The sequence below is a fragment of the Stigmatopora argus genome, chromosome 12 (genome assembly GCF_051989625.1).
Source record: "Stigmatopora argus isolate UIUO_Sarg chromosome 12, RoL_Sarg_1.0, whole genome shotgun sequence".
Taxonomy (NCBI): Eukaryota; Metazoa; Chordata; class Actinopteri; order Syngnathiformes; family Syngnathidae; genus Stigmatopora; species Stigmatopora argus.
This window is the reverse complement of record NC_135398.1, coordinates 11,848,395-11,876,199: the sequence shown is the minus strand read 5'-3', so window position 1 is coordinate 11,876,199 and position 27,805 is coordinate 11,848,395. Positions and strand designations below refer to the sequence as shown.

At 39.2% G+C, this 27,805-nt stretch overlaps 2 protein-coding genes across 6 annotated transcripts; both read left to right on the top strand.

Annotated features, from left to right (window-relative positions):
• Positions 1 to 340: 340 nt before the first annotated feature.
• On the top strand, positions 341 to 22,137 carry LOC144085537 (SLAM family member 6-like). 5 transcript variants are annotated; one of them, XR_013304174.1, is made up of 6 exons: positions 341 to 630; positions 2,028 to 2,333; positions 4,712 to 7,079; positions 7,208 to 7,309; positions 7,763 to 7,803; positions 8,165 to 10,426. XR_013304174.1 is itself a non-coding variant. In XM_077614911.1 (6 exons), exons 1-6 carry the CDS (start codon positions 576 to 578, stop codon positions 21,539 to 21,541), a joined length of 894 nt encoding a protein of 297 aa, XP_077471037.1. In that variant the 5' UTR covers positions 341 to 575; the 3' UTR covers positions 21,542 to 22,137. The 5 variants fall into 5 exon arrangements, 3 of the variants coding, with proteins under 3 accessions (XP_077471037.1, XP_077471036.1, XP_077471035.1); XM_077614911.1 differs by lacking the exons at positions 7,763 to 7,803; positions 8,165 to 10,426 and adding exons at positions 21,039 to 21,079; positions 21,428 to 22,137 and having other exon boundaries at positions 6,804 to 7,079; XM_077614910.1 differs by lacking the exons at positions 7,763 to 7,803; positions 8,165 to 10,426 and adding exons at positions 12,845 to 12,885; positions 13,252 to 14,036 and having other exon boundaries at positions 6,804 to 7,079.
• Positions 22,138 to 23,692: 1,555 nt separating this feature from the next.
• Positions 23,693 to 27,624, top strand: LOC144085982 (kelch-like protein 10). Its single transcript, XM_077615692.1, has 5 exons — positions 23,693 to 23,863; positions 24,443 to 24,926; positions 25,741 to 26,352; positions 26,430 to 26,579; positions 27,084 to 27,624. The coding sequence occupies exons 1-5, from the start codon at positions 23,706 to 23,708 to the stop codon at positions 27,444 to 27,446; spliced, it is 1,767 nt and encodes a 588-aa protein (XP_077471818.1). The 5' UTR covers positions 23,693 to 23,705; the 3' UTR covers positions 27,447 to 27,624.
• The last annotated feature ends 181 nt before the right edge of the window (positions 27,625 to 27,805 follow it).

Below are 27,805 nucleotides of genomic sequence, written 5' to 3'. Positions count from 1 at the left end.
CCCTGTATCCCTGTTTTAGCCGTGTTCAATTTTTTTTTCAAAGACAAAACAACCAACTGTTTGTGGTTTTAAGAAAAAGTACAAGCCAGTGACAAAATAATCCTTTATATTTTCATGATTTTTTAAAGTCCTTTTATATAAGGGTAGTACTATAGTTTGTTATTCATATTTATTTGGAAATAATAGCATTGTAGTGTGTCTGACTTTAAAAGGTTTTCTTTTTTTTCTTTTTTGAGGGGAGGAGCATCTCTTTAGTTTAACAGATGTATTTGTCTGTGACAGTCCAGAATCTGTCTACAAAATGTGAGATGACAGGTGATCGTCATTGCGTTTTGCTTTATCCTATGTACATGATCTTTTTTTCTATTTTTGATAATCAGTAACAAAAAAAATTGGGGTTTGATTATCATTTTGTATTAAACCTTATCAAATCGAAACTTTTTTTTTTTTTTAATCAACCCTGTTTAGGACCATAGTCTGTGAATTGAGATATGAATCGATGCTTTATGGAGAGAAAGACCCCCAGCTACCCAACTCTTTGAGAATTAAGAATAACTTCCTCTTATAAAACAATCATGAGGATTTTATTACTCTTCTTTGTTTCTCTCCTGCATATAATCCATTTGCAAGGTAAGTTTTTTTAATTGCAAAATTGGTTGATGTTACGGTAATATAACAGTATATATTATAAAGTATATATTGTTCATATTGGACTAATTGCCGATAAAATTGAAGAGTTATTAATTAATCTTTAAGTTTTAGATATAGCTATACTTGAATAGTATGCTACTGTACAATATAACTTACTTCATGTGTTAATTTCCACAAAAACAACTACGTATAAGTTTCTTTTGCTCTGACCGAATGAGCAAGTTTGTCTAGTTTTGGTTCCTTTATGTTTGCATGTAGACACTATGATAATGAATAAATAAAGCTGTTTTCCAATAGCTTCTGGGCAATCCAAAGATGTAAAATGCTTGGAACTGTAGTCTTCTAATGCTTATAGAAAAGTACTTACAATTTATCTTTTGGCACCATCAGCCTAACTGTCAAACGACACATTTCCTTCCCTTTTCTTTCTAAAATGAACTTTATTAAATCCCAGGGGTGTGTCTTAATGTGTAACTCTTTTGTATTTACTTGAGTAACATTTTGAAAAGAACTACACTTCTAAGAGTAGTTTTACCACTCCATATGTTTTTTTTTCAGTAATTAGATTAGATTAGATAACTTTATTCATCCCGTATTCGGGAAATTAGTTGTTGTAAGGCGTTACACTTCTGAAAGTAAATAATAATAATACAGTTTCACAAGTTTTTTACTCGCAGACATCCATTGCCATGACAAAATCCCATAATTTAAAAATCATTACATTTCAAAAATACCTGCTCTCAACCGGTCGTCTGTCAGATTTTGCTCCTTTATCAGATTTTGCTACCAATGCTTTTTCTGATATACTACATGTCTATCAGTATTTGCTTTTTTGTCAAATTTTGCTACCAGTTTTCCCAAATTTGTGTCCATTACAGTTGTGCCCATCTAATCGCGGTAACATTACTTGGTCGATAATTTTTAGTCTTCTGTTTGTGGGAGCGCATATTTTGATGATTCCATTGCACCTATCAAAAGATGCTCTCAGTACTCAATACCTAAATAGATCGATGATAGTCACACCTGAATACCTCTGTGAAAATAATCACAGCTTTTTTTCTGTCAGTCAAAGGAGAGTATAGAAATACGTATTGCTGCGCTACAAAACGCTTAACGGAATGGACCAAAATACATGCTTAATAAATAAATGAAATTTCCTTTTATTGCCTTTTCCTCGCCTTGGCACAAAAATGAAAAAAAAAAAAAACTAAATTCTGTGGTAAGGAAAATTATTGGCAAAAAATTTGGTTGCAAAAATTCACAATGCAACAAACCTGCGTTTGAATGACATAAAATTATTGACAATTGATTGAGAAATTGGTACTTTGATATATGATTCTTATGTTGTATATTGGGTGGGGGGTTCATTTTTTTAGAGTCTGAAGCAGAGACCAAGTATGCCAAGTTGGGAACAGACGTAATTTTGGCCATCAAGACACCTGTCCAGTTCAAAACAGCCTTTGACCTATTATCCTGGAAGTTCAACAAGTCTGTCAACATTTTAAGATTGAATCAAAAAAATGAATCAGAAATACATATGAATTACACGAATAGAGTTGAGTTACAGAAGAACTACGACTTGTTGTTAAAAAATCTACAAATGCAGGACAGCGGGCATTATGAAGCATTGTTTACGAGCCGTTCAGATCAGTCACTGAGTGAATATAACCTTAACGTTCAAGGTAAGTCATTTAAATATATATTCTTGCATCAGGTCAATTTGATGCTGTGAGTTTATGGCAGTAAATCCCAAACATACATAATGTGGATGAAACATTAATGTATCATCCCTCAGGTCAAATTGACCAAGGAACATTATTGCTGCTACTGAAAAATAATATAACATAAATATTAAAGGAGCATCATGTTGGATTTGCACTTACAATTGTTTATTCACTGGCCATAATATTTCAATACCAGGTTATCTATATGTTATGTTTTTAACATGATTTGTGGAATTCCTTTTAGAGGGTTCTCAATGATTAAACTGAGATTTTCCCATCTTAAAAGAGGATTTGCAATGTGCAAAGCTTTTTTTAAATTCTGTATTTATGACGGATCTCCCATCCTCCACTGTCAGACAATCACAAGATCAGTTTATTGTCTTTGTGCGGGTTGCCACAGCTGTGTGAAGAGCTATGTAAACCAAGGGTGCAGAACTGTTCCGTGACCAGACGTTTCTTCGAAAGACGCTTGGTCCCCAGACGTTTAGTCCCTGGACGTTTGGTCGACCGGACGTTTGGTCGAACGGACATTTGGTAGAACAGACGTTTGGTAGACCGGACGTTTGGTAGAACGGACGGTTGGTAGAACGGACGTTTGGTCGCTGGGTTCGCATGCAATTGATAGATTTTAACATTTGGTGAATAGGGATTTCATGACTATTATTTAACATTGAGTGAATAGGGTTAGACAAATGAAAGTCTCGTGACTCAAACCTCGGGACTCGCGAACCCGGCGACCATACGTCCGTTCTACCAAACGTCCGGTCGACCAAACGTCTGGTCGACCAAACGTCCGGTCGACCAAACGTCCGGTCGACCAAACGTCCGTGGACCAAACGTCCGGGGACCAAACGTCTTTCGACGAAACGTCCGAGTACCCCTTTAGTGACTTCTGTGATATACGCAGTGGCGGGCCGTCAGGGCCTTCAAGGCATTCTCTGCTGGCCTAAGAAATATCTGAATCATATATTATATTTTGTCCATTAATACTTATTAAATAATTCCAAATTGTCTGTTAGCTTCCTTTCCCCCTGGTTGCACTACTTCCAGATTTGTGTTTTCATATTGAAGCATTTAACCAATCACATTTCAGCCATTATTTGTTGCCAGGGTCAGAAATCTGCCTCAAGGCCTTCTCAATCAGTTCTGCGGGCTCTGCTGCATTAAACAAGCGTCGATAAGACTGTTGCTTTAACCAATCAGATTTTGAGTTGGCAACACCACGTAGGTATACGTCATCGCTTTCACCAACTTTGATTGGCTGGTGATAGAGTAGGCGGGCCAAAGCTACTAAACTGTATCTGGAGCGAGCTGCACAAGCAAATATATTGTTGTATTGATTTAAAGCCTTTAAGCCTTCAAGACGGACTTTTAAAGAGAAAAAAGCTGGACATCATTAAGAAAGGTCGGACAACTCCAAAGCTAGCAATCCTGTCACTACCGGGAACGAACATTTTCAGCACTAAATCGAATAAAAACGTATGCCAGAAATACAACAGGACAGGCTCGACTTTCAGCATTAGCTTTGATGGCGATAGAAAAGAAGGAAGAAAGAAAGGAGGATGGATATTGTGTACAGTTAAAAATGATTTTTGGTGAATAAAATATGGCTATATTCCTAAATAATATTTTAATTGTATGAGGTTATTATTGATATTTTTTTGTGTTGCAACTGTAGATGCAGTAGAGGTTTTATAGCCATAAAATAGTTTTTAAGGGTTGGATTGAAGGCATCGCTAGAAAATGCACGAACGCCGCTGGATATATGTGATCCAAATCAGGTAGCAATGAGACTAAATATAGATTGAAAAAAAATCTGATGTCATTTTTACTTTAAGACTAGTGGCCAGTGAGTGTAAATTGTTAGATTGACACGGGAACACAGTCCCCAAAAATGTATTTTTTAACAAGAATATCATGCACATTATAAACTCATGACTGAAAGAGCATGTGACATCTTTTAGAAGAAGTGTGTGGTTGGAATTTTTTTTGTCAATATTTGAATTTCCACGGAAACGCCAGCTCATCAACTTACCACACACGCCCTGTTGTCTGATGTCTTGAAAATGCATTTGTTTTTCAAGCCATTGCTGTATCCCATCAAAATACATGTCTATATTTTTTATATGTTACAAATTTTTAAAATATATATTTTTTTAAAATACAAATTAAAAAAATAGGAATCAGTTTTAAAAAAAAAGTGCCCTTTGGGGAAAACAACAAAACTTGGATATTAGATAGCTACTATTCTTAAAATATTTATTGTAATCACCACTTTTTCCTCCTAATTTCTGGTCTCTACGTGGCCCTATTTTTTCTTCTGTCCACACAAAAAGGCATTTGCAAGGTATGAAGTACATTCCGCCACTGGGATTGGGGGCCTGAGGAAGGTTACTTTTGGAAAAGGCACAATGGCACAATATGTAGAAATCAACACGGGTTGTTGTAAGGCCCACCCAAAGGACGCTAACAGGGGAAGTAAATATCAGTTTTTGTACAAAAATATTAGGACACCAACGGGAATTAAAATTGTGGAGCATGGAGAAAAGTACGTCAATACCAATGAAAAAACAAACGGTAAAGTTGAGATAAAAGCGTTTGGGTGCCTACTTGTGCTATTTACATTTGTTTGTGTTGCTCTTTTTCCATTAACAGAAGCAATTCATCTCCCACAAGCTTTGTTTCCAGTACCATTGGAAATTTCTAAGTTTCCGTTCATGTTTCATGAAGCCGAGGGAAACTGATGGACTGTCTGTCTGAATAAAATCCAAAATCCCATCCCGGTTTTTACACGTTGCTGATACGAACGCTGACGCGGCCTCGATCCTCACGATAGCTTTGCTCCAAGCGCATCTTCTCTTGGTCAGACCCGTTGGGAAGTTTCTGCCTGCCATTGCTCTGGTGGCTGTGTCGCCGGCCTTCTGAAACCTTGAAAACAGGCGCCGTCTTGTTCTTGGCTACTTTGTCGAGAAAGGCAAACTTGGCCACGTATTTTCCCGACTGCGACAGGGAGACCACGGGCGGGAACTCGTAACCCCAAAGGACCTCGTCAGGCAGGTAGGAGGTGCGAACTTGGCAGGTGGCCGACGTAGGCTCCACGGTCGCGCTGAGGATGACAAGCAACTCGAAGTCGGTCAATTCTGGATCAGTCCAGCCGCCGCCTAGATGCAAAGCATTGAGAAAGAAAAAATCGGCAATAAGAATAATAATGCTTGCTCTAAGCTGTGACAGGAAACCACACCAAAAGGATTTTGAGGCTATTCAGAGATGATATAAAACTCAATTAAAACAAAAAGAGTAAGTACTCATTCCTTTTAAACGATGTCTGCATGCGTTTGCAACTGCACTGGGCATTGGCAGGAATTTTTCAATAAGTAAAACATTTTGGCAAAATCCCTTATACCAATAGTGGAAAAAAAACCCATTGTTTGTAATGATGAATGACAAAGATAGCATCTTTACGCATATATACATGCTGGACATTAAAATGGTTGGAGAAAAAAGTGCTGTATTCCACCTTCCAATAGAAACACAAACATAGTGCTCATAGCTCAACTGTTTGTTCTTTATCTTCGTGTTATTATGGTAAACTTACATTTTGAAAATGAACAAAGTTGACATGCTTGTGCTACGATTGTTTTGCACAGGGTTTTATTGACTTTGGGAATGGCAGGGTCTTTATGCGTGCACCTATATGTTGGTCGGTAAAATGGATGGAGTAATACAATTGCCTTTGAGGATGCTATAAATGCATTATCAAATTGAAAATTATTTTCCTTTTTGCTGGTATGTTGTGGATGAAAGCACAATAGTTATCCTGTCATGGTGAAAGAAAAGAAGAACAAGTTTTGTGAAGCACGTAACTCGCCTCTTTTTTTTAACTTCATCTCTTGTGTTAACCTACCTTTCTAAAAATAACTTTTTTTTAAATAATTTTTTATTCTTTTAAATTTGGACTTCGTAGCCTGTTGGTAGAGAGGTTAGTGCTTCAGCCTCACAGTTCTGGGGCTGAGGGTTTGATCCCAGGTCGGTCTTCACTGTGTGGAGTTTGCATGTTTTCCCCAGGCTTGCATGGGATTCTTCTGGGTAATGGTTTCCTCCCTCAGCTCAAAAACATGTAGGGTATGTGGTTCGGAAAATGGGGACCAACTTTTGAAACCCTTAGATTTTAAAACTGTAGCATCATGTACTAATGCCATTTTTTCTATATAAGAAATTTAGGTTGTGCACATGTGTAGTTACACATGGTGTATGTTTACATAATAATTGCTAATGTAAATGGATAGTTAGTTTTTCTGATCTAAAATGCAACATTTATATGATAATGCACCATGATTCTCCATTGCTCTGCTCTTTTAAACCTCCCCTAGCTGAAAAATATACATAGAAATTTATTTCCACCTGTCAACTAATGAGTCTACTTTACAGCCACAGTATCGCCTGTCAAGATGGAGGTGGCATCAGTGTGGTTTGACTCAATTTCCTGTAACGTGACAGTAACGTGCAGTTCTGAGGAAACACATCTAAAAGCCACTTTTGGATGTTACCATAATGTCTGCAAACTGGGTGGAATGGAGCAACCCAGTGGTGCTCAACTTCTCACGGCCTTTGTCTCCAATTCGTCTCTGGTGTGCCAAAATCGAAATGAGGTTAGCGAGAACCATGAAGCAAAGGAGGTCAAACATGTTTGCCGTGAACCTGACGGTAAGCACAACTAATAATATTCAGTTAACTACCTGATTTTCAGAACCAAATGTACAGGCTTTGTATTTGTAGCTGTTCATGCGTCAATTAATTGAAACTGGTGCCTTTATTATTATTTTATTTCCTAGAATGGAATGGAATCTCAACAGCCACTTGGATTGGAATGTCAGCAGCTTTGGTCTTAGTTTTGCATGGGTTTGGTTTTATGGTCCTTTGGATTATCTTTAAAAGTAAGTTTGGGTTGTTGCTGGTTCACTTGGGTTCTGAGGATGTCAATAGTTTAAAAGGGAAAGACAACATCTAGTATCAATTACCTTGTTCCGAAAGACAATTGTTAACAAATGGTGATTTTCTTAGACCTCTGATAATGGAGAAAATAATGTGCAAATACAAAAGATTACACTGCTGGGGCATGCAGCCATTTCGTGACGTTAGTTACACTGTGTACTAACGAACAATCACTGCACAAGTGATATGATTATGGGTATGAATGACACGTGAAAATGGGTAAAAGCCGGTAATGCTCTAATAATCCGATGTGCCTTATATATGGATGCATATCGGTTAATCATTGTATGAAATTCCCTTTAGTACAGCTCCATTTAGTGGATCTATAACAAAACCTCAGTACTTACTAGCACCACAGCTCCACCTATTGATATTTAAAAATATCTACTTCATAGGACGTCGGACCACCGAGCAGACAGAAAGTGAAGTTTGTCAGGTAAGTCTATATCCATGCTTAATTTTGTCAATCATAGAGTGCTGGAGTACATGACAGCCAAGGGATGATGGACACACATCCTGCAATACATACAAGTTGGGCTGAAACTAAACATGAATTCGGCCCCTCACCATTATAAATATTAATGTAAGCACTTGCAAATCTATTGACGGTCTATTCCCAATTTTGAAAAACAGATTCAACACCTGTTTAAAAGGTCATATTCAACTTGATCTTCTGTTTCCTAATCTGGCATGATCCACTACAAATTAACCTCTGTTGCATATCAATTCCACCATTTGGCAAAAATCAGAGTATATGAATACTAATAGTTAATTATTTTTAATTCATTCACTTGCAGATGAACCCTGTCCAAAATGTTGATGACAAGCATTTATACAGTGAAAGCAGCCCTTTGCCGAATGCCATCTATTCCATGGTGACCTATCCCAGAAAACCCAGCCAGACAAGCTGTGTTTTACTTCCTGAACCTACACTTGGAGTGAATGCCGTGAAAGACACGGAACAATACAGTAACCCGTTGTTGGCACTGTAACAATGTAACAAGCACTCTCTCACACATTGTAAATGTTGGATTTATTATGGGATGTTTCTATATGTTTTGTAAGCATTTTTAATAAGTAATAAGGCTATGAATTAATTCATGATGATATTATAGATGTATGCATTTTAATTACTTTTGTATAAGAGTGTCTTTAATTTGAGACTGGGACAGTCACACCTCCTCCTAATCACCTCCCTCCGCTTTTTATTTTTTTATTTTTTAGTTCTGCCTTAGCTGTGATGTCATGCTCCTTTTTTCAACGCTACGGACAAACGCTTTTGACCTGTACAATGTAAATTTCCTTTCAACGTACAAAATTATTTCTCCAACTCACATTTAATTTAGCTTGTCTTTGAAAACCTGTGCCTCTACATTTCCATACAAACTCATCAATTCATTCCATTCCATTCTCATTCAGCATCTTTCTCCCCATTCCTCTCAAAACGCACGCACACGCACGCACGCACGCACGCACGCACGCACACACACACACACACACACACACACACACACACACACACACACACACACACACACACACACACACACACACACACACACACACACACACACTCCATTCTATCCCAAGCCCTCTCAACATTCCTTCTAACACACACATTTTCAACCTCTCCTCGCATTTTTACCAACGCAGTCATCACAAATCACCGGTTAAATTTAGAATTTGAGTATATTCAATTCTAGGAATCAAGAAATTTAGAATTTTATTAGGATCGATCTAAGAATAAAACCTCTGTGGACCCAGTCGTTTCCCTGCCGAAGACTTATTTTAATACGACCGTTTAGGAATCCCCGATTCCTTTATTTCAATCACAGTAATGTTCCCTGAACAAATACTTTAAATATCACGCCCCCGGCGCGCTTCGAAGTCCTGGACTTCGGCGGGGTGTCCCTGACGACCCCTAAAAAATGTTCCCCGAACAAATACCTTAAGAATCCCAGATTCTTTACCTACTACAGGTATCCTGAAATCCCTGATTTCAATATAATCACGACAATGTTCCTCGAACAAATACTCGGACTATATAAGTGAAATTTCTACTGCGACTTCTCAGTAATTTAAACAATCCAATAGCAGAATTTTGACATTATAGAAACAGGAATTCTGCTCACCTTTAGTTGATTTCAGGCCTGCTTTAAGAAGTCGCCGAAGAAGTTTCCGGACAGTCCCGGACTGCCAAACTGTGTAGTCTCAAGTTCGCCGACTTGACCAATAATCCCGTCCCAGACATTATAAACCATTTAACACGTCCCAGACGTGAGTCGTATTTCTGTCGGACCCCTATTTGTCTACGCAGCCTCTCTCCCCTCTGACTCACGGACAGGGTCGCCAAAATTGTTAGACGTATAGTTTTAGCACCTAACCATAATTCCTTAACTCAGTCTAATCCCGTCCAACAATTTGTGCGTGTTCAGCATCGAAGGAAGAGAACAGGGTATGCGCGTTACTCCACAGATGATTTATTCCAGATATTCCTTACAGAGCTCCGGGTCCCTTTCCCAAATATAAAACCAGCTGAGCGTCGCCCTGCTTCAGTGGAGGATGAAAGAGACTAAAGTCCAAACCCGCGTTTGCCCAATTATAGTATAACACAGATGAATATTCATTCGCTGAGTTTAATGATATGTGGACTGTCCCACGACGTTCTGCGGGGGTGTCCTCTCCTAGAATCTGCTTGTCCTTGAATCCACATCTGGCATGGTCGCCCTCTCCGCAGGAATTCCTTTGTGTCTGGTATCATCTGGACCATCGCCCTCTCCGCGGGGATCCCTTTGTCCCTGATTTCATCTGGACCACTCATCACCTGGGACCACTTATCACCTGGACCACACCTTAAAGCAGAAACTCAAACAAAAGACCTTTTGTTCATTGTGATTGAGTTGAGTACAATAGTTTTAATCCTCCTGTGGTACTATATCAAAATGAAACAGCTACCATAAAATGAAGGAGTAAAATATGTCATATTCTTCAGGATGGATATTGTGTACAGTTAAAAATGATTTTTGGTGAATAAAATATGGCTATATTCCTAAATAATATTTTAATTGTATGAGGTTATTATTGATATTTTTTTGTGTTGCAACTGTAGATGCAGTAGAGGTTTTATAGCCATAAAATAGTTTTTAAGGGTTGGATTGAAGGCATCGCTAGAAAATGCACGAACACCGCTGGATATACGTGATCCAAATCAGGTAGCAATGAGACTAAATATAGATTGAAAAAAAATCTGATGTCATTTTTACTTTAAGACTAGTGGCCAGTGAATGTAAATTGTTAGATTGACACGGGAACACAGTCCCCAAAAATGTATTTTTTAACAAGAAAATCATGCACATTATAAACTCATGACAGAAAGAGCATGTGACATCTTTTAGAAGAAGTGTGTGTTTGGAATTTTTTTTGTCAATATTTGAATTTCCACGGAAACGCCAGCTCATCAACTTACCACACACGCCCTGTTGTCTGATGTCTTGAAAATTCATTTGTTTTTCAAGCCATTGCTGTATCCCATCAAAATACATGTCTATATTTTTTATATATTACAAATTTTTAAAATATATATTTTTTGAAAATACAAATTAAAAAAATAGGATTCAGTTTTAAAAAAAAAGTGCCCTTTGGGGAAAACAACAAAACTTGGATATTAGATAGCTACTATTCTTAAAATATTTATTGTAATCACCACTTTTTCCTCCTAATTTCTGGTCTCTACGTGGCCCAATTTTTTCTTCTGTCCACACAAAAAGGCATTTGCAAGGTATGAAGTACATTCTGCCACTGGGATTGGGGGCCTGAGGAAGGTTACTTTTGGAAAAGGCACAATGGCACAATATGTAGAAATCAACACGGGTTGTTGTAAGGCCCACCCAAAGGACGCTAACAGGGGAAGTAAATATCAGTTTTTGCACAAAAATATTAGGACACCAACGGGAATTAAAATTGTGGAGCATGGAGAAAAGTACGTCAATACCAATGAAAAAATAAACGGTAAAGTTGAGACAAAAGCGTTTGGGTGCCTACTTGTGCTATTTACATTTGTTTGTGTTGCTCTTTTTCCATTAACAGAAGCATTTCATCTCCCACAAGCTTCGTTTCCAGTACCATTTGAAATTTCTAAGTTTCCGTTCATGTTTCATGAAGCCGAGGGAAACTGATGGACTGTCTGTCTGAATAAAATCCAAATTCCCATCCCGGTTTTTACACGTTGCTGATACGAACGCTGACGCGGCCTCGATCCTCACGATAGCTTTGCTCCAAGCGCATCTTCTCTGGGTCAGACCCGTTGGGAAGTTTTTGCCTGCCATTGCTCTGGTGGCTGTGTCGCGGGCCTTCTGAAACCTTGAAAACAGGCGCCGTCTTGTTCTTGGCTACTTTGTCGAGAAAGGCAAACTTGGCCACATATTTTCCCGACTGCGACAGGGAGACCACGGGCGGGAACTCGTAACCCCAAAGGATCTCGTCAGGCAGGTAGGAGGTGCGAACTTGGCAGGTGGCTGACGTAGGCTCTACGGTCGCGCTGAGGATGACAAGCAACTCGAAGTCGGCCAATTCTGGATCAGTCCAGCGACCGCCTAGATGCAAAGCATTGAGAAAGAAAAAATCGGCAATAAGAATAATAATGCTTGCTTTAAAGCTGTGACAGGAAACCACACCAAAAGGATTTTGAGGCTATTCAGAGATGATATAAAACTTAATTAAAACAAAAAGAGTAAGCACTCATTCCTTTTAAACCATGTCTGCATGCGTTTGCAACTGCACTGGGCATTGGCAGGAATTTTTCAATAAGTAAAACATTTTGGCAAAATACCTTGTACCAATAGTGGAAAAAAACCCATTGTTTGTAATGATGAATGACAAAGATAGCATCTTTACATCTTTGCATCTTTGGTCTTAGTTTTGCATGGGTTTGGTTTTATGGTCCTTTGGATTATCTTTAAAAGTAAGTTTGGGAAATCTGGGATACTCACATTTGATGGGCTAATAATGTACTGGCATTGATAATATGTCTGGCTTCATGGCTCCATATTTTCACTTGATGGAAATTCTGGCTTTTTATTTACAACTGGAATGTAAATAAAAAAAGTGTTGTCTGTCCCTTTAAAATGTTCCTTTCAAACACCTCCCTCAAAGACAAGTTGTAACTACGTTGTCACTTATAATAACATTGGTAGTAATTGAATTGATGGTCTCTAGTCCAAAACTGAGTGCAATCTATTTTACCCTTACCCAAACTACTGTATTTTACGCACTATGAGGCGTAACTAAAAGACTGCAATTTCCCCAAAAGCCGGTAATGCTCTAATAATCCGATGTGCCTTATATATGGATACATATCGGTTAATCATTGTATGAAATTCCCTTTAGTACAGCTCCATTTAGTGGATCTATAACAAAACCTCAGTACTTACTAGCACTACAGCTCCACCTATTGATATTTAAAAATATCTACTTCATAGGAAGTCGGACCGCCGAGCAGACAGAAAGTGAAGTTTGTCAGGTAAGTCTATATCCATGCTTAATTTTGTCAATCATTGAGTGCTGGAGTACATGACAGCCAAGGGATGATGTGTCGGACACACATCCTGCAATACATACAAGTTGGGCTGAAACTAAACATGAATTCGGCCCCTCACCATTAAAAATATTAATGTTAGCACTTGCAAATCTATTGACGGTCTATTCCCAATTTTGAAAAACAGATTCAACACCTGTTTAAAAGGTCATATTCAGCTTGATCTTCTGTTTCCTAATCTGGCATGATCCACTACAAATTAACCTCTGCTGCATATCAATTCCACCATCTGGCAAAAATCAGAGTAGATGAATACTAATAGTTAATTATTTTTAATTCATTCACTTGCAGATGAACCCTGTCCAAAATGTTGATGACAACCATTTATACAGTGAAAGCAGCCCTTTGCCGAATGCCATCTATTCCATGGTGACCTATCCCAGAAAACCCAGACAGACAAGCTGTGCTTTACTTCCTGAACCTACACTTGGAGTGAATCCCGTGAAAGACACGGAACAATACAGTAACCCGTTGTTGGCACTGTAACAATGTAACAAGCACTCTCTCACACATTGTAAATGTTGGATTTATTATGGGATGTTTCTATATGTTTTGTAAGCATTTTTAATAAGTAATAAGGCTATGAATTAATTCATGATGATATTATAGATGTATGCATTTTAATTACTTTTGTATAAGAGTGTCTTTAATTTGAGACTGGGACAAACTCGAGGTAACCCTGCTGGCTCCAGCTTGTTGACTTAACACCTCCAAGGACTCTTACTGGGAGATAGACCTCGCCACCCAGACACTCAGATACAAGTTCGCAATGATCTACGAAGGACTCATAAATTGATTTGTCTGGGACGCCGGCAGTTTACCTTATAAAGAAATTATTATGCTTATACTGCAAATTCTTACGCAGGTGTTTTGGTTTCAATCTAATAATGGCAATTGTTTTGAATCAGATTACATTGAAATGTTTTCAGTTATGTGCGACTAAATACAGAGAAGAGGAGACTGCACGTCAGAAATACTCAGGAACGAAGGCACGTTATGAGTGTGGCTCCTTGCAAGTTGTAACCAGTTATGTTGAAAGATGTCTTCCAATTTTAATTAAATATTACTAATAATGATTTAAGGGTATTAATCATTATTCCAACATTTGGTCCTTCGAGTAGCCGGGTTCAACACACCGATAAGGAATCCAGACGCTGCGGTTCAATATCTGGAGTGACCGTGCACGGCGAGAATCCCTTTTCCAGGCTGGATTATTTCTCAGCAGCGCCTGGATTCTGGTCGGTTGAAGACTATCCATTTTTTGGAGGCATCTATCGACATTTCTGGTGAGTTCCGTGTGTGATGTCTGCATATTGTTGACGGGTTCCAAATGCGCGAAGGGCATCACACACGATGGCCTTATTTTGAGAAATAAGGCTCGCGTCCTGGGGATGGCGATTTTTAAAACCCTGGGCATACTAGTCTCTACCAGGTAAAGAGACAGAGCATGAGTCTATAAAACTTAGGGCAGTTTGGGGTGTCCTGTACTGTGGTCCGGAAAAGTACAAATATAACTCTGACGGTATATCAGGCTAGGGTATACATTTGTGTTACGTGTGTTGCGTGTGTAGTTCCGATAATAAAAGGCGGAAAAGAAAGTTAACTAACTGATAACTGAGTGCACGCGAACTCCCTTCAAAATGGGCAGCTCGAATATCAAAGCGGCTAGGAATGGTCTGTTTTTCCATCTACAGTGGAGGAGATACAATTGGCTGAAATCCAGTATGATGGTGGGTCCCTCCCGACGGCGTCGATCGGTAAGGAGAGAAGGAGATCCAACATACATTGAAGCGATTGGCATCCCCGGGGCGTACCAGATGAGTATAAGTTGGCTAATCAGGTCGCAGCAGGTCAGAAGGTGTGCCACTCCCAGACGCAGACGGACGTCTTGAAACCCCTGCTTGGTGGCGGCCTTTCCACCGTCGGTGGCACGCTGAGGAAGCGGCGGCGAGTGCTGTCCAAAGATGGCCGCAGCAACATCCGCATTGAGCATGTTAGTGGCCGGGGCTCTCTGTACATGCGAGACATCAGACAACAGGACGTGTGTAATGAGTTGATGAGCTGGCGTTTCAGTGGAAATTCAAATATATTTACCAGAAAATCTCCAACCACACACTTCCTCTGAAACATGTCACATGCTCTTTCGGATGCATTTGTCTGTCACAGCCCAGAATCTATCTTCAAAATGTGAGATGACAGGTGATCGTCATTGCGTTTTGCAGTCGCTTTATCCTATGTACATTATCTTTTTTTCTATTTTTGATAATCAGTAACAAAAAAAAATTGGGGTTTGATTATCACTTTGTATCAAACCTTATCAAATCGAAACTTTTTTTTTTTTTTTAATCAACCCTGTCTAGGACCATAGTCTGTGAATTGAGATATGAATCGATGCTTTATGGAGAGAAAGACCCCCAGCTAACCAACTCTTTGAGAATTAAGACTTACTTCCTCTTATAAAAAAATCATGAGGATTTTATTACTCTTCTTTGTTTCTCTCCTGCATATAATCCATTTGCAAGGTAAGTTTTTTTAATTGCAAAATTGGTTGATGTCATGGTAATATAACAGTATATATTATAAAGTATATATTGTTCATATTGGACTAATGGCCGATAAAATTGAAGAGTTATTAATTAATCTTTAAGTTTTAGATATAGCTATACTTGAACAGTATGCTACTGTACAATATAACTTACTTCATGTGTTAATTTCCACAAAAACAACTACGTATAAGTTTCTTTTGCTCTGACCGAATGAGCAAGTTTGTCTAGTTTTGGTTCCTCTATGTTTGCATGTAGACACTATGATAATGAAAAATAAAGCGGTTTTCCAATAGCTTCTGGGCGATCCAAAGATGTAAAATGCTTGGAACTGTAGTCTTCTAATGCTTATAGAAAAGTACTTACAATTTATCTTTTGTCGCCATCAGCCTAACTGTCAAACGACACACTTCCTTCCCTTTTCTTTCTAAAATGAACTTTATTAAATCCCAGGGGTGTGTCTTAATGTGTAACTCTTTTGTATTTACTTGAGTAACATTTTGAAAAGAACTACACTTCTAAGAGTAGTTTTGCCACTCCATATGTTATACTTTTGCTTGCATAGATGTGCGAAAAATAGTGTTGGCGGTAGTGCGTTACTTGAAACCCACAATTATAATATTACTTTTTTCAGTAATTAGATTAGATAACTTTATTCATCCCGTATTCGGGAAATTAGTTGTTGTAAGGTGTTACACTTCTGAAAGTAAATAATAATAATACAGTTTCACAAGTTTTTTACTCGCAGACATCCATTGCCATGACAAAATCCCATAATTTAAAATCATTACATTTCAAAAATACCTGCTCTCAACCGGTCGTCTGTCAGATTTTGCTCCTTTATCAGATTTTGCTACCAATGCTTTTTCTGATATACTACATGTCTATCAGTTTTTGCTCCTTTGTCAAATTTTGCTACCAGTTTTCCCAAATTTGTGTCCATTACAGTTGTGCCCATCTAATCACGGTAACATTACTTGGTCGATAATTTTTAGTCTTCTGTTTGTGGGAGCACATATTTTGATGATTCCATTGCACCTATCAAAAAATGCTCTCAGTACTCAATACCTAAATAGATCGATGATAGTCACACCTGAATACCTCTGTGAAAATAATCACAGCTTTTTGGATGTGTTTTGAATTGTTTTACCTCAGCGCCCTAACCTAGGTTTTAGCAACATGGAGTTGGATCTTCCTTCTAGCCAATAGGAGACTAGCGAGGTATTGGGAAATAGCCAATGGGAAAGAAACTCTACCACAACAATTTAAAAAAGGAAAATACCCGATACACGGACTGTATATTTAGATTTGGGGCATGTGAGGTTTTGTTTGACAGTCAATAACTTGGATTTTTTTCTTATCTAGGGAATTAAATTTCCCACCAAGGCTTTTCGGAATTTGAATATTTCGTACGGAGAAACATTCATAAGTAGCGGCACCACTGTATAAAGAAAATGAATCATATTATACACTGGTCATGACATCATCGGCTTTCTGTCAGTCAAAGGAGAGTATAGAAATACGTATTGCTGCTCTACAAAATGCTTAACGGAATGGACCAAAATACATGCTTAATAAATAAATGAAATTTCCTTTTCTTGCCTTTTCCTCGCCTTGGCACAAAAATGAAAAAAAAAAAACTAAATTCTGTGGTAAGGAAAATTATTGGCAAAAAATTTGGTTGCAAAAATTCACAATGCAACGAACCTGCGTTTGAATGACATAAAATTATTGACAATTGATTGAGAAATTGGTACTTTGATATATGATTCTTATGTTGTATATTGGGTGGGGGGTTCATTTTTTTAGAGTCTGAAGCAGAGACCAAGTATGCCAAGTTGGGAACAGACGTAATTTTGGCCATCAAGACACCTGTCCAGTTCACAACAGCCTTTGACCAATTATCCTGGAAGTTCAACAAGTCTGTCAACATTTTAAGATTGAATCAAAAAAATGAATCAGAAATACATATGAACTACACGAATAGAGTTGAGTTACAGAAGAACTACGACTTGTTATTAAAAAATCTACAAATGCAGGACAGCGGGCATTATGAAGCATTGTTTACGAGTGGTTCAGATCAGTCACTGAGTGAATATAACCTTAACGTTCAAGGTAAGTCATTTAAATATATATTCTTGCACCAGGTCAATTTGATGCTGTGAGTTTATGGCAGTAAATCCCAAACATACATAATGTGGATGAAACATTAATGTATCATCCCTCAGGTCAAATTGACCAAGGAACATTATTGCTGCTACTGAAAAATAATATAACATAAATGTTAAAGGAGCATCATGTTGGATTTGCACTTACAATTGTTTATTCACTGGCCATAATATTTCAATACCAGGTTATTTATATGTTATGTTTTTAACATGATTTGTGGAAATACTTTTTACAGGGTTCTCAATGATTAAACTGAGATTTTCCCATCTTAAAAGAGGATTTGCAATGTGCAAAGCTTTTTTTTAATTCTGTATTTATGACGGATCTCCCATCCTCCACTGTCAGACAATCACAAGATCAGTTTATTGTCACAGCTGTGTGAAGAGCTATGTAAACCAAGGGTGCAGACCTGTTCCGTGACCGGACGTTTCATTGAAAGACGCTTGGTCCCCAGACGTTTAGAACCCTGGACGTTTGGTCGACCGGACGTTTGGTCGAACGGACGTTTGGTCGAACGGACGTTTGCTAGAACGGACGTTTGGTAGAACGGATGGTTGGTAGAACGGACGTTTGGTCGCCGGGTTCGCATGCAATTGATAGATTTTAACATTTGGTGAATAGGGATTTAATGACTATTATTTAACATTGAGTGAATAGGGTTAGGGTTAGACAAATGAAAGTCTCGTGACTCAAACCTCGGAACCCGGCGACCATACGTCCGTTCTACCAAACGTCCGGTCGACCAAACGTCTGGTCGACCAAACGTCCGGTCGACCAAACGTCCGTGGACCAAACGTCCGGGGACCAAACGTCCGGGGACCAAACGTCTTTCGACGAAACGTCCGAGTACCCCTTTAGTGACTTCTGTGATATACGCAGTGGCGGGCCGTCAGGGCCTTCAAGGCATTCTCTGCTGGCCTAAGAAATATCTGAATCATATATTATATTTTGTCCATCAATACTTATTAAATAATTCCAAATTGTCTGTTAGCTTCCTTTCCCCCTGGTTGCACTGCTTCCAGATGTGTGTTTTCATATTGAAGCATTTAACCAATCACATTTCAGCCATTATTTGTTGCCAGGGTCAGAAATCTGCCTCAAGGCCTTCTCAATCATATTTTAATTGTATGAGGTTATTATTGATTATTTTTTGTGTTGTAACTGTAGATGCAGTAGAGGTTTTATAGCCATAAAATAGTTTTTAAGGGTTGGATTGAAGGCATGGCTGGAAAATGCACGGACCGCCGCTGGATATACGTGATCCAAATCAGGTAGCAATGAGACTAAATATAGATTGAAAAAAAATCTGATGTCATTTTTACTTTAAGACTAGTGGCCAGTGAGTGTAAATTGTTAGATTGACACGGGAACACAGTCCCCAAAAATTTATTTTTTAACAAGAAAATCATACACATTATAAACTCATGACAGAAAGAGCATGTGACATGTTTTAGGGGAAGTGTGTGGTTGAGGATTTTTTTGTCAGTATTTGAATTTCCACGGAAACGCCAGCTCATCAACTTACCACACACACCCTGTTGTCTGATGTCTTGAAAATTCATTTGTTTTTCAAGCCATTCGTAGCCTGTTGGTCGAGCGGTTAGTGCTTCGGCCTCACAGTTCTGGGGCTGAGGGTTTGATCCCAGGTCGGTCCTCACTGTATGGAGTTTGCATGTTTTCCCCAGGCTTGCATGGGATTCTTCTGGGTAATGGTTTCCTCCCTCAGCTCAAAAACATGTAGGGTATGTGGTTCGGAAAATGAATGAATGAATTTGGGGACCAACTTTTGAAACCCTTAGATTTTAAAACTGTAGCATCATGTACTAATGCCATTTTTTTCTATATAAGAAATTTAGGTTGTGCGCATGTGTAGTTACACATGGTGTATGTTTACATAATCATTGCTAATGTAAATGGATAGTTAGTTTTTCTGATCTAAAATGCAACATTTACATGATAATGCACCATGATTCTCCATTGCTCTGCTCTTTTAAACCTTCCCTAGCTGAAAAATATACATAGAAATTTATTTGCACCTGTCAACTAATGAGTCTACTTTACAGCCACAGTATCGCCTGTCAAGATGGAGGTGGCATCAGTGTGGTTTGACTCAATTTCCTGTAACGTGACAGTAACGTGCAGTTCTGAGGAAACACATCTAAAAGCCACTTTTGGATGTTACCATAATGTCTGCAAACTGGGTGGAATGGAGCAATCCAGTGGTGCTCAACTTCTCACGGCCTTTGTCTCCAATTCGTCTCTGGTGTGCCAAAATCGAAATGAGGTTAGCGAGAACCATGAAGCAAAGGAGGTCAAACATGTTTGCCGTGAACATGACGGTAAGCACAACTAATAATATTCAGTTAACTACCTGATTTTCAGAACCAAATGTACAGGCTTTGTATTTGTAGCTGTTCATGCGTCAATTAATTGAAACTGGCGCCTTTATTATTATTATTATTATTATTTTATTTCCTAGAATGGAATGGAATCTCAACAGCCACTTGGATTGGAATGTCAGCAGCTTTGGTCTTAGTTTTGCATGGGTTTGGTTTTATGGTCGTTTGGATTATCTTTAAAAGTAAGTTTGGGTTGTTGCTGGTTCACTTGGGTTCTGAGGATGTCAATAGTTTAAAAGGGAAAGACAACATCTAGTATCAATTACCTTGTTCCGAAAGACAATTGTTAACAAATGGTGATTTTCTTAGACCTCTGATAATGGAGAAAATAATGTGCGAATACAAAAGATTACACTGCTGGGGCATGCAGCCATTTCGTGACGTTAGTTACACTGTGTACTAACGAACAATCACTGCACAAGTGATATGATTACGGGTATGAATGACACGTGAAAATGGGTGGGAAATCTGGGATACTCACATTTGATGGGCTAATAATGTACTGGCATTGATATGTCTGGCTTCATGGCTCCATATTTTCACTTGATGGAAATTCTGGCTTTTTATTTACAACTGGAATGCAAATAAAAAAAGTGTTGTCTTTCTCTTTAAAATGTTCCTTTCAAAAACCTCCCTCAAAGACGAGTTGTAACTACGCTGTCACTTATAATAACATTGGTAGTAATTGAATTGATGGTCTCTAGTCCAAAACTGAGTCCAATCTATTTTACCCTTACCCAAACTACTGTATTTTACGCACTATGAGGCGTAACTAAAATACTGCAATTTCCCCAGAAGCCGGTAATGCTCTAATAATCCGATGTGCCTTATATATGGATACATATCGGTTAATCATTGTATGAAATTCCCTTTAGTACAGCTCCATTTAGTGGATCTATAACAAAACCTCAGTACTTACTAGCACTACAACTCCACCTATTGATATTTAAAAATATCTACTTCATAGGAAGTGGGACCACCGATCAGACAGAAAGTGCAGTTTGTCAGGTAAGTCTATATCCATGCTTAATTTTGTCAATCATAGAGTGCTGGAGTACATGACAGCCAAGCGATGATGTGTCGGACACACATCCTGCAATACATACAAGTTGGGCTGAAACTAAACATGAATTCGGCCCCTGACCATTAAAAATATTAATGTAAGCACTTGCAAAGCTATTGACGGTCTATTCCCAATTTTGTGTTTAAAAGGTCATATTCAGCTTGATCTTCTGTTTCCTAATCTGGCATGATCCACTACAAATTAACCTCTGCTGCATATCAATTCCACCATCTGGCAAAAATCAGAGTAGATGAATACTAATAGTTAATTATTTCTAATTCATTCACTTGCAGATGAACCCTGTCCAAAATGTTGATGACAAGCATTTATACAGTGAAAGCAGCCCTTTGCCGAATGCCATCTGTTCCATGGTGACTTATCACAGAGGACCCAGCCAGACAAGCTGAGCTTTACTTCCTGAACCTACACTTGGAGTGAATACCGTGAAAGACACGGAACAATACAGTAACCCGTTGTTGGCACTGTAACAATTGAAGAATATGACATATTTACTCCTTCATTTTATTGTAGCTGTTTCATTTTGATATAGTACCACAGTAGGATTAAAACTATTGTTCTCAACTCAATTACTATGAACAAAAGGTCTTTTGTCTGAGTTTCTGCTTCAAGGTATGGTCCATGTGATAAGTGGTCCAGGTGAAACCAGAGACAAAGGAATCCCCGCGGAGAGGGCGATGGTCCAGGTGAAACCAGAGACAAAGGAATCCCCGCGGAGAGGGCGACCAGGCCAGACGTGGATTCACGGGCAAGCAGATTCTAGGAGAGGACACCCCTGCAGAACGTCGTGGGACAGTCCACATATCATTAAACTCAGCGAATGAATATTCATCTGTGTTATACTATAATTGGGCAAACGCGGGTTTGGACTTTAGTCTCTTTCATCCTCCACTGAAGCACGGCGACGCTCAGCTGGTTTTATATTTGGGAAAGGGACCCGGAGCTCTGTAAGGATCAATATCAGGAATAAATCATCTGTGGAGTAACGCGCAAACCCTGGTCTCTTCCTTTGATGCTGAACACGCACAAGTTGTTAGACGGGATCAGACTGAGTTAAGGAATTATGGGTAGGTGCTAAAACTGTACGTCTAACACAATGTAACAAGCACTCTCTCACAGATTGTAAACTTTGACAAAGATTATTTTTTCAGGAGTGGCTCATTTGTCACTCCTGCCTTGCCGTCAGGTCAGAGCAGCTGCAGACAATCCCCGCGCCTGGGTCCTAATCCATTCCCGATCGCACCACGACGACACGGCGCAATCGTAACAGAACGATCCGACCGTAATGGACCCAGCGGGAAGCCACCCACGCTCGCGCCGACACTCTCGTCGACGCTCTCGTCGACGCCAGCCACCCTTCCCGAAGCCCCGCGACCACATGGATTCAACAATTTTGTTCATTTTCCTCAATTCATCATCTAATAAGGCTTAGCAGTAACGGCAGAAATTTCTTCAATGCGCTCAAAATACATCATCAACGAAAGCTGTTCACTTAGAGCTTTCATGACCTCTCAAAAATTGTCACCAAATGCCTCACTTTATCCTTTCATCTCTCCTATCAGACCAACTAGGACTAACATCTGACAGCACTATGTATACAGCAAAATAAGTGTGTATTAAAAATTCACTGAAATACACCACCAAAATGTTCACATTTATTCTGTCTGTTTACTACCAGTTTTTTTTTCCGGCAGGTAGATAAACAGATTCTCTAAAAATACATGCTGTACGGTATAAGTACTTTATTTCTTAGTACTCTCTGATAAACAACAGCAGCATTTTGTTTCCCCATCGAGGCTCCTTCTATTAGTGTTGGTAATAGTACAACACTTGGTGCGAGGGATACCAACAGACCCTCAAAAAACAAAACCGAAGTGGTAGCTTCATCAGCTCCAGAGACAGCAATTCAATTGGAATGAGAAAAATGTTGTTCTTTTACGTATACCATAACTTATTTTCATCTCATAAGAATGTGCAACCATCTTTCCTTCAACAAATGTCTAACTTCACATGACAACATTTGACTCATATTGTTCCACACTTGTGACCAGGATGTACCATATTGTCTCGCATATTAGCCGCAACCACGTATAAGCTGTACCCTTAAAATTGCCTTATAATCGTTGGATTTTGCAATTTCTCTTGTATAAGACGCCCCTGAGTCACAATTTAGACCTCCATATTCATGGTTTTAATAGGGAGTACAAATGTGTTACTTTGAAGGGAAAATCTGAAGAAAAATCATCACACGTGGTATTTCTGAGATACTGTATGAATAGAAAATGTATGGAGTTCTTTTGCTTAAATGTGTTGCAATTGGTTTGTGTGTGGTTTCTGTAAGGAAGGATTGTGGACAAGTGATGTTTTTCTTCAGTCTAAAGTGGCGACGCTTTGATGATGTAGATGATGCGTCAGGTAGCTTTTGACACAGGACATCATTGTGATGTAATGGCACAAATCAATTCCGCCACCCCCATAGAGGCAATTGCTGCTTTTCAATTCCGCTGCGACTCAGCAGGGCTCCAAAGTGTTACGAAATGTTCAAAATTCAAAATGAATTGTGTGGATGGTAGACTTGAAGGCAAGTTTGCAGAATGTGTGTACGACGAGCTAAGACAGACCCGAGGACTCAGCGACGCAATTATCAATGTTGACCATGTGGAGTTTCACATCCATAAGATCATCATGTGCAACAGCAGCCCTTATTTTGGGTGAGTGGATTACCAAACAAGTAAGAATTCTGGTTTGAGTGAAGAATGGTAGACTTAAAACCCCACATTTGTCTATGTTCCATGGCAGAAGTGATTCTCAAACTTATGTCTGGGAATACATTACAATAATCACTCCTAATTTAGCTTTAGCAAAACTAAATCTCTAGGGGTGATTGTGAGATCACACGAATAGAGTAATTTAGAGAACACAAGCTATTTTGCAGAAGTAATACAAATGTTTAAAATGTAGTCGTAATTTTGTTTATATAGTAGTTGCTTTTAATTGGACCTTAAATTTAATATTTCAACATTTCACCTTGGAAAAAAAAACTTTTTTCATGTCACGACAAAAACACGCATCAATTTTTGACTATATATGCTATACTCAAGATTTTAAATCTTTATTGGAGGGGTACACGTAGGTACAACTGGAGTGGTTGGAAAAATATCACCCCTGTAAAGGATCTCTCGTCCCCCCCCAAAATTGAAAATGTGCATGTTAGGTATTAGTTAAACCTGAAATGTCATTTTTGCACAGCAACAATGTTGAAATCATCTCTCTCTCTCCTTGATGTTTAGAGCCCTCTTTTTACGTTGGTCCACCCCAGACCAGAAGGTCTATGCCATACAAGGTATTTCGGCTCACTTGATGCAGCTCTTCATTGATTTTGCTTACACTGGCTCTGTATTGGTGACAGAGGACAATGTCAGGGACTTGTTGATAGCTGCTGATAAGTTTAATGTGTCGGGCGTCGTTGAAATCTGCTGTGGGTTTTTAACTGAGCAGCTCTGTCCAGAGAACTGCATTGGCATCTGGCAATTCACAAGGAACTGCCATACCCCTCAGCTGCAATACAATGCCTACCAGTATATTTTATATCACTTTGAGGAGGTTGCCACCTCGGATGAGTTGCGGCAACTCTCCATGCAGGACTTTGGGGAAATGCTCGACAGAGATGACTTGATTGTGAAAAAGGAGAACATTGTTTACGAGGCCATCCTGCACTGGATTGCACAGGAGCCCTGGGAGCGAGGCAAAAACATGCCAATCCTTCTTGCCAAGGTAAGTTGCAGTTACAATGATCACAGAAAGAAAAAACAATTACATTCATCAGGGTTTGAATTAGGTGAGAGGCAAGAGCCCTGAAATACTGAAGATGGTCATAATTTATGTATCTTACCTAACAACACCTTGTATCAAACTTCATGCTCAACAATGAATCCTGTTGTAAACAACCTGTCAAGAAAAAAAATACCAATTGACCACATTGTGGCCGACAATTGGTATCCTCTGTTGACAAAATCACAGGACAATTGTTCCGACACACATTGCGCTGGGTTTCATGGTCATAATTGAGCAACCTCACCTCCTTAGAGCTTGGCAAACCAGTAGAACAACTACCCCGTAAACCTCCAAACAATTGATGTCCTTTTGACAACTTGACCAACCCCTGACCATGCCAAACAATCCCCCTCAAAGAAATTATTCCAGAGTCTACATACTCTTGTCAAAAAACATGCAATTTTCTGAAATAACAGACTCAGCATTGGTCGAGATTCAAAACCACAACAATTTCTTTATGCCATACATGAGATCCTCTTTCAAGACCCCAGCATAACAACTGATCTTCCTTTTCAACTCCAATGAACACCCAATCAACAACATGGTTAAACATCTGAGCAGAACACAACGGACAACAGTTGATCCCCATCCATTAAAAACATAGCAGTATGATCTCCTTTTTGACAAGCCTTTCATAAAACTTTGCCAAACAACCCATCACACTGCTTGCTATACTCTATGTATCTTCCTTTAATGCTTAGATTTCTGAAACTTGACAATGAGCCTTTTGTGATGATCAAAATATTCTTGCTAGATCCGTCTGGCACTGACCAGTCAGGAGTACATTACTATCAATGTCCTGACCAACCAGCTGGTACAGAACAGTCGCGAATGCCTGGAAATGGTTACATTCGCGTCACGGGTGATCAACCACATGGCTGTAAACTCAGTGTCTGCGTACTGCAACCTGGTAGCACGCCCTCGCTTGCCTTCCGCCATCCTGCTGGCCATTGGCGGTTGGAGCGGCCCCAGTGCCACCGAGTGCATCGAGGCATATGACGTCCACGCCAATTGTTGGGACTACTTGTTTGAGAACATGGACCAACCTCGAGCGTACTGTGGGGCCGCCTTTCTCAATGACGCCATTTACTGTCTGGGGGGTTTTGATGGCACTGAACACTATAACACAGTGAGCCGCTTTGACTTAAAAACACGGACCTGTCAGGAAGTTGCACCAATGCACTCCCGACGATGCTACGTGAGCGTCACAGTGCTAAATGGCTGCATCTTTGCATTGGGGGGCTATGACGGACATGTAAGACTAAAGACAGCAGAGTACTACAGGCCAGAGACCAACCAATGGACTCTTGTAAACAGTATGCATGAACAGAGGAGTGATGCCAGCTGCACCACACTCAATGATAAGGTACGTTGAATCTGAATTTGAAAGTCTGTTGTTCTGGCCTACTTGAGTTTATCAACCGTCAACCCATGTGACCCTAGATTTACATTTGCGGTGGTTTTAATGGGAACGAGCCTTTGCAAACAGCGGAATATTACAGCCCAGACACCAATGAGTGGACAGTGATGGCTCCGATGAGCAGCCGTCGCAGTGGCGTCGGAGTGATTGGCTTTGCTGATCACATTTATGCAGTAAGTACAGTATAAGAGAAAGGGACCAACATGTCCAAATTTTTGACACTGAATGCAAATGTCTGTCTGTAAAACTGCATTTTGAGACAAATTGTTTGTTATTGTTTAGTTTCATTTAAAAATTCTTAATGCTTAGAATGACAAAAATATGTATTGGTTAATACGCATGTATTCATTTGTTACTGAAAATTCAACACAGCACAGTGTAAAATAATATTAAACACTAAATTAAATGTTTAACTTGATCTGCGATATAGTATTAAGCATGTTTAAATATGGTAAAAATATTCTATTGGTTCACAGACACCCATTTTTTACTTTATTTTCATCTTAAGCTTTCATTTGTGTTTCTGGATGGTAACTAAAGGGCTAATTTGGAACATTTTCACAGGGAGGGGGGCAGAATGAATATCTTTTTAACTGACTAAAATAACAACATAACATAATCATGAACAAATTTGAAGTTCGGATTCTAGTTTGGTTTTACCTGTCTTTTCACTCAAGGTTGGAGGTTATGATGGTGAAGTCCGTCTAACCACCGCAGAGGCCTACAACCCGCGGACTAACAACTGGATTGAGTTGCCTCCTATGCAGTGCCCCCGAAGCAACTTTGGCATCGAAGTAGTGGAGGATTGTCTTATTGTCGCCGGCGGCTACAATGGCGTCTCCACCACCAGCCATGTGGAGTACTACGACCTAACGACCGGTCTATGGTCCCCTGCCAGCGACATGCGGATTTCCCGCAGTGGGTTGACTTGTTGCGTGATGACTGGACTCTGCAACATGACCCAATGTGCTATCGTTCGAAACGATCTACCATTCCTCTTCTTAGAAGATGATATGACAGGAATAGACGATGATGTCTAAATGTGAAGTGTCAATTATGCTGGGAACTCAAAAAAGAAAAGAAAAATGCAAAACAGCCTCTCGGCCAGAAGGGAAAAACGAACATAACAGGAGAAAGCCATAAATAAGACATGACTGAAAAATATGCTGTCATATTTTTTCATTTTGTGATTTTTCTTACATAATTGAGATGCACAAATTTAGCAAGAGTGAGTAAATAACACTTCTCATTTGGAGAGCCTTTTTTCTGCTTTGATACACACATTTACAAGATATTATGATTACCACCCCATTCTCTGACAATTAAAGGCTAGTAAATATCAAGAAGTAAAATTGAGCCTGAAAAAGACGTAAAAAGTAAATTCCAGATTTCGAGCATT

Bases quoted from the DNA above. Each gene is read 5' to 3' on its own strand.
- LOC144085537 (XM_077614910.1), top strand. From the start codon at position 576: ATGAGGATTTTATTACTCTTCTTTGTTTCTCTCCTGCATATAATCCAT. The intron at 631-2,027 runs GTAAGTTTTTTT...TCATTTTTTTAG, and splicing joins GCATATAATCCATTTGCAAG to AGTCTGAAGCAGAGACCAAG. The intron at 12,886-13,251 runs GTAAGTCTATAT...ATTCACTTGCAG, and splicing joins CAGAAAGTGAAGTTTGTCAG to ATGAACCCTGTCCAAAATGT.
- LOC144085982 (XM_077615692.1), top strand. From the start codon at position 23,706: ATGAATTGTGTGGATGGTAGACTTGAAGGCAAGTTTGCAGAATGTGTG. The intron at 23,864-24,442 runs GTGAGTGGATTA...CTTGATGTTTAG, and splicing joins AACAGCAGCCCTTATTTTGG to AGCCCTCTTTTTACGTTGGT. The intron at 26,580-27,083 runs GTAAGTACAGTA...TTTTCACTCAAG, and splicing joins TTGCTGATCACATTTATGCA to GTTGGAGGTTATGATGGTGA.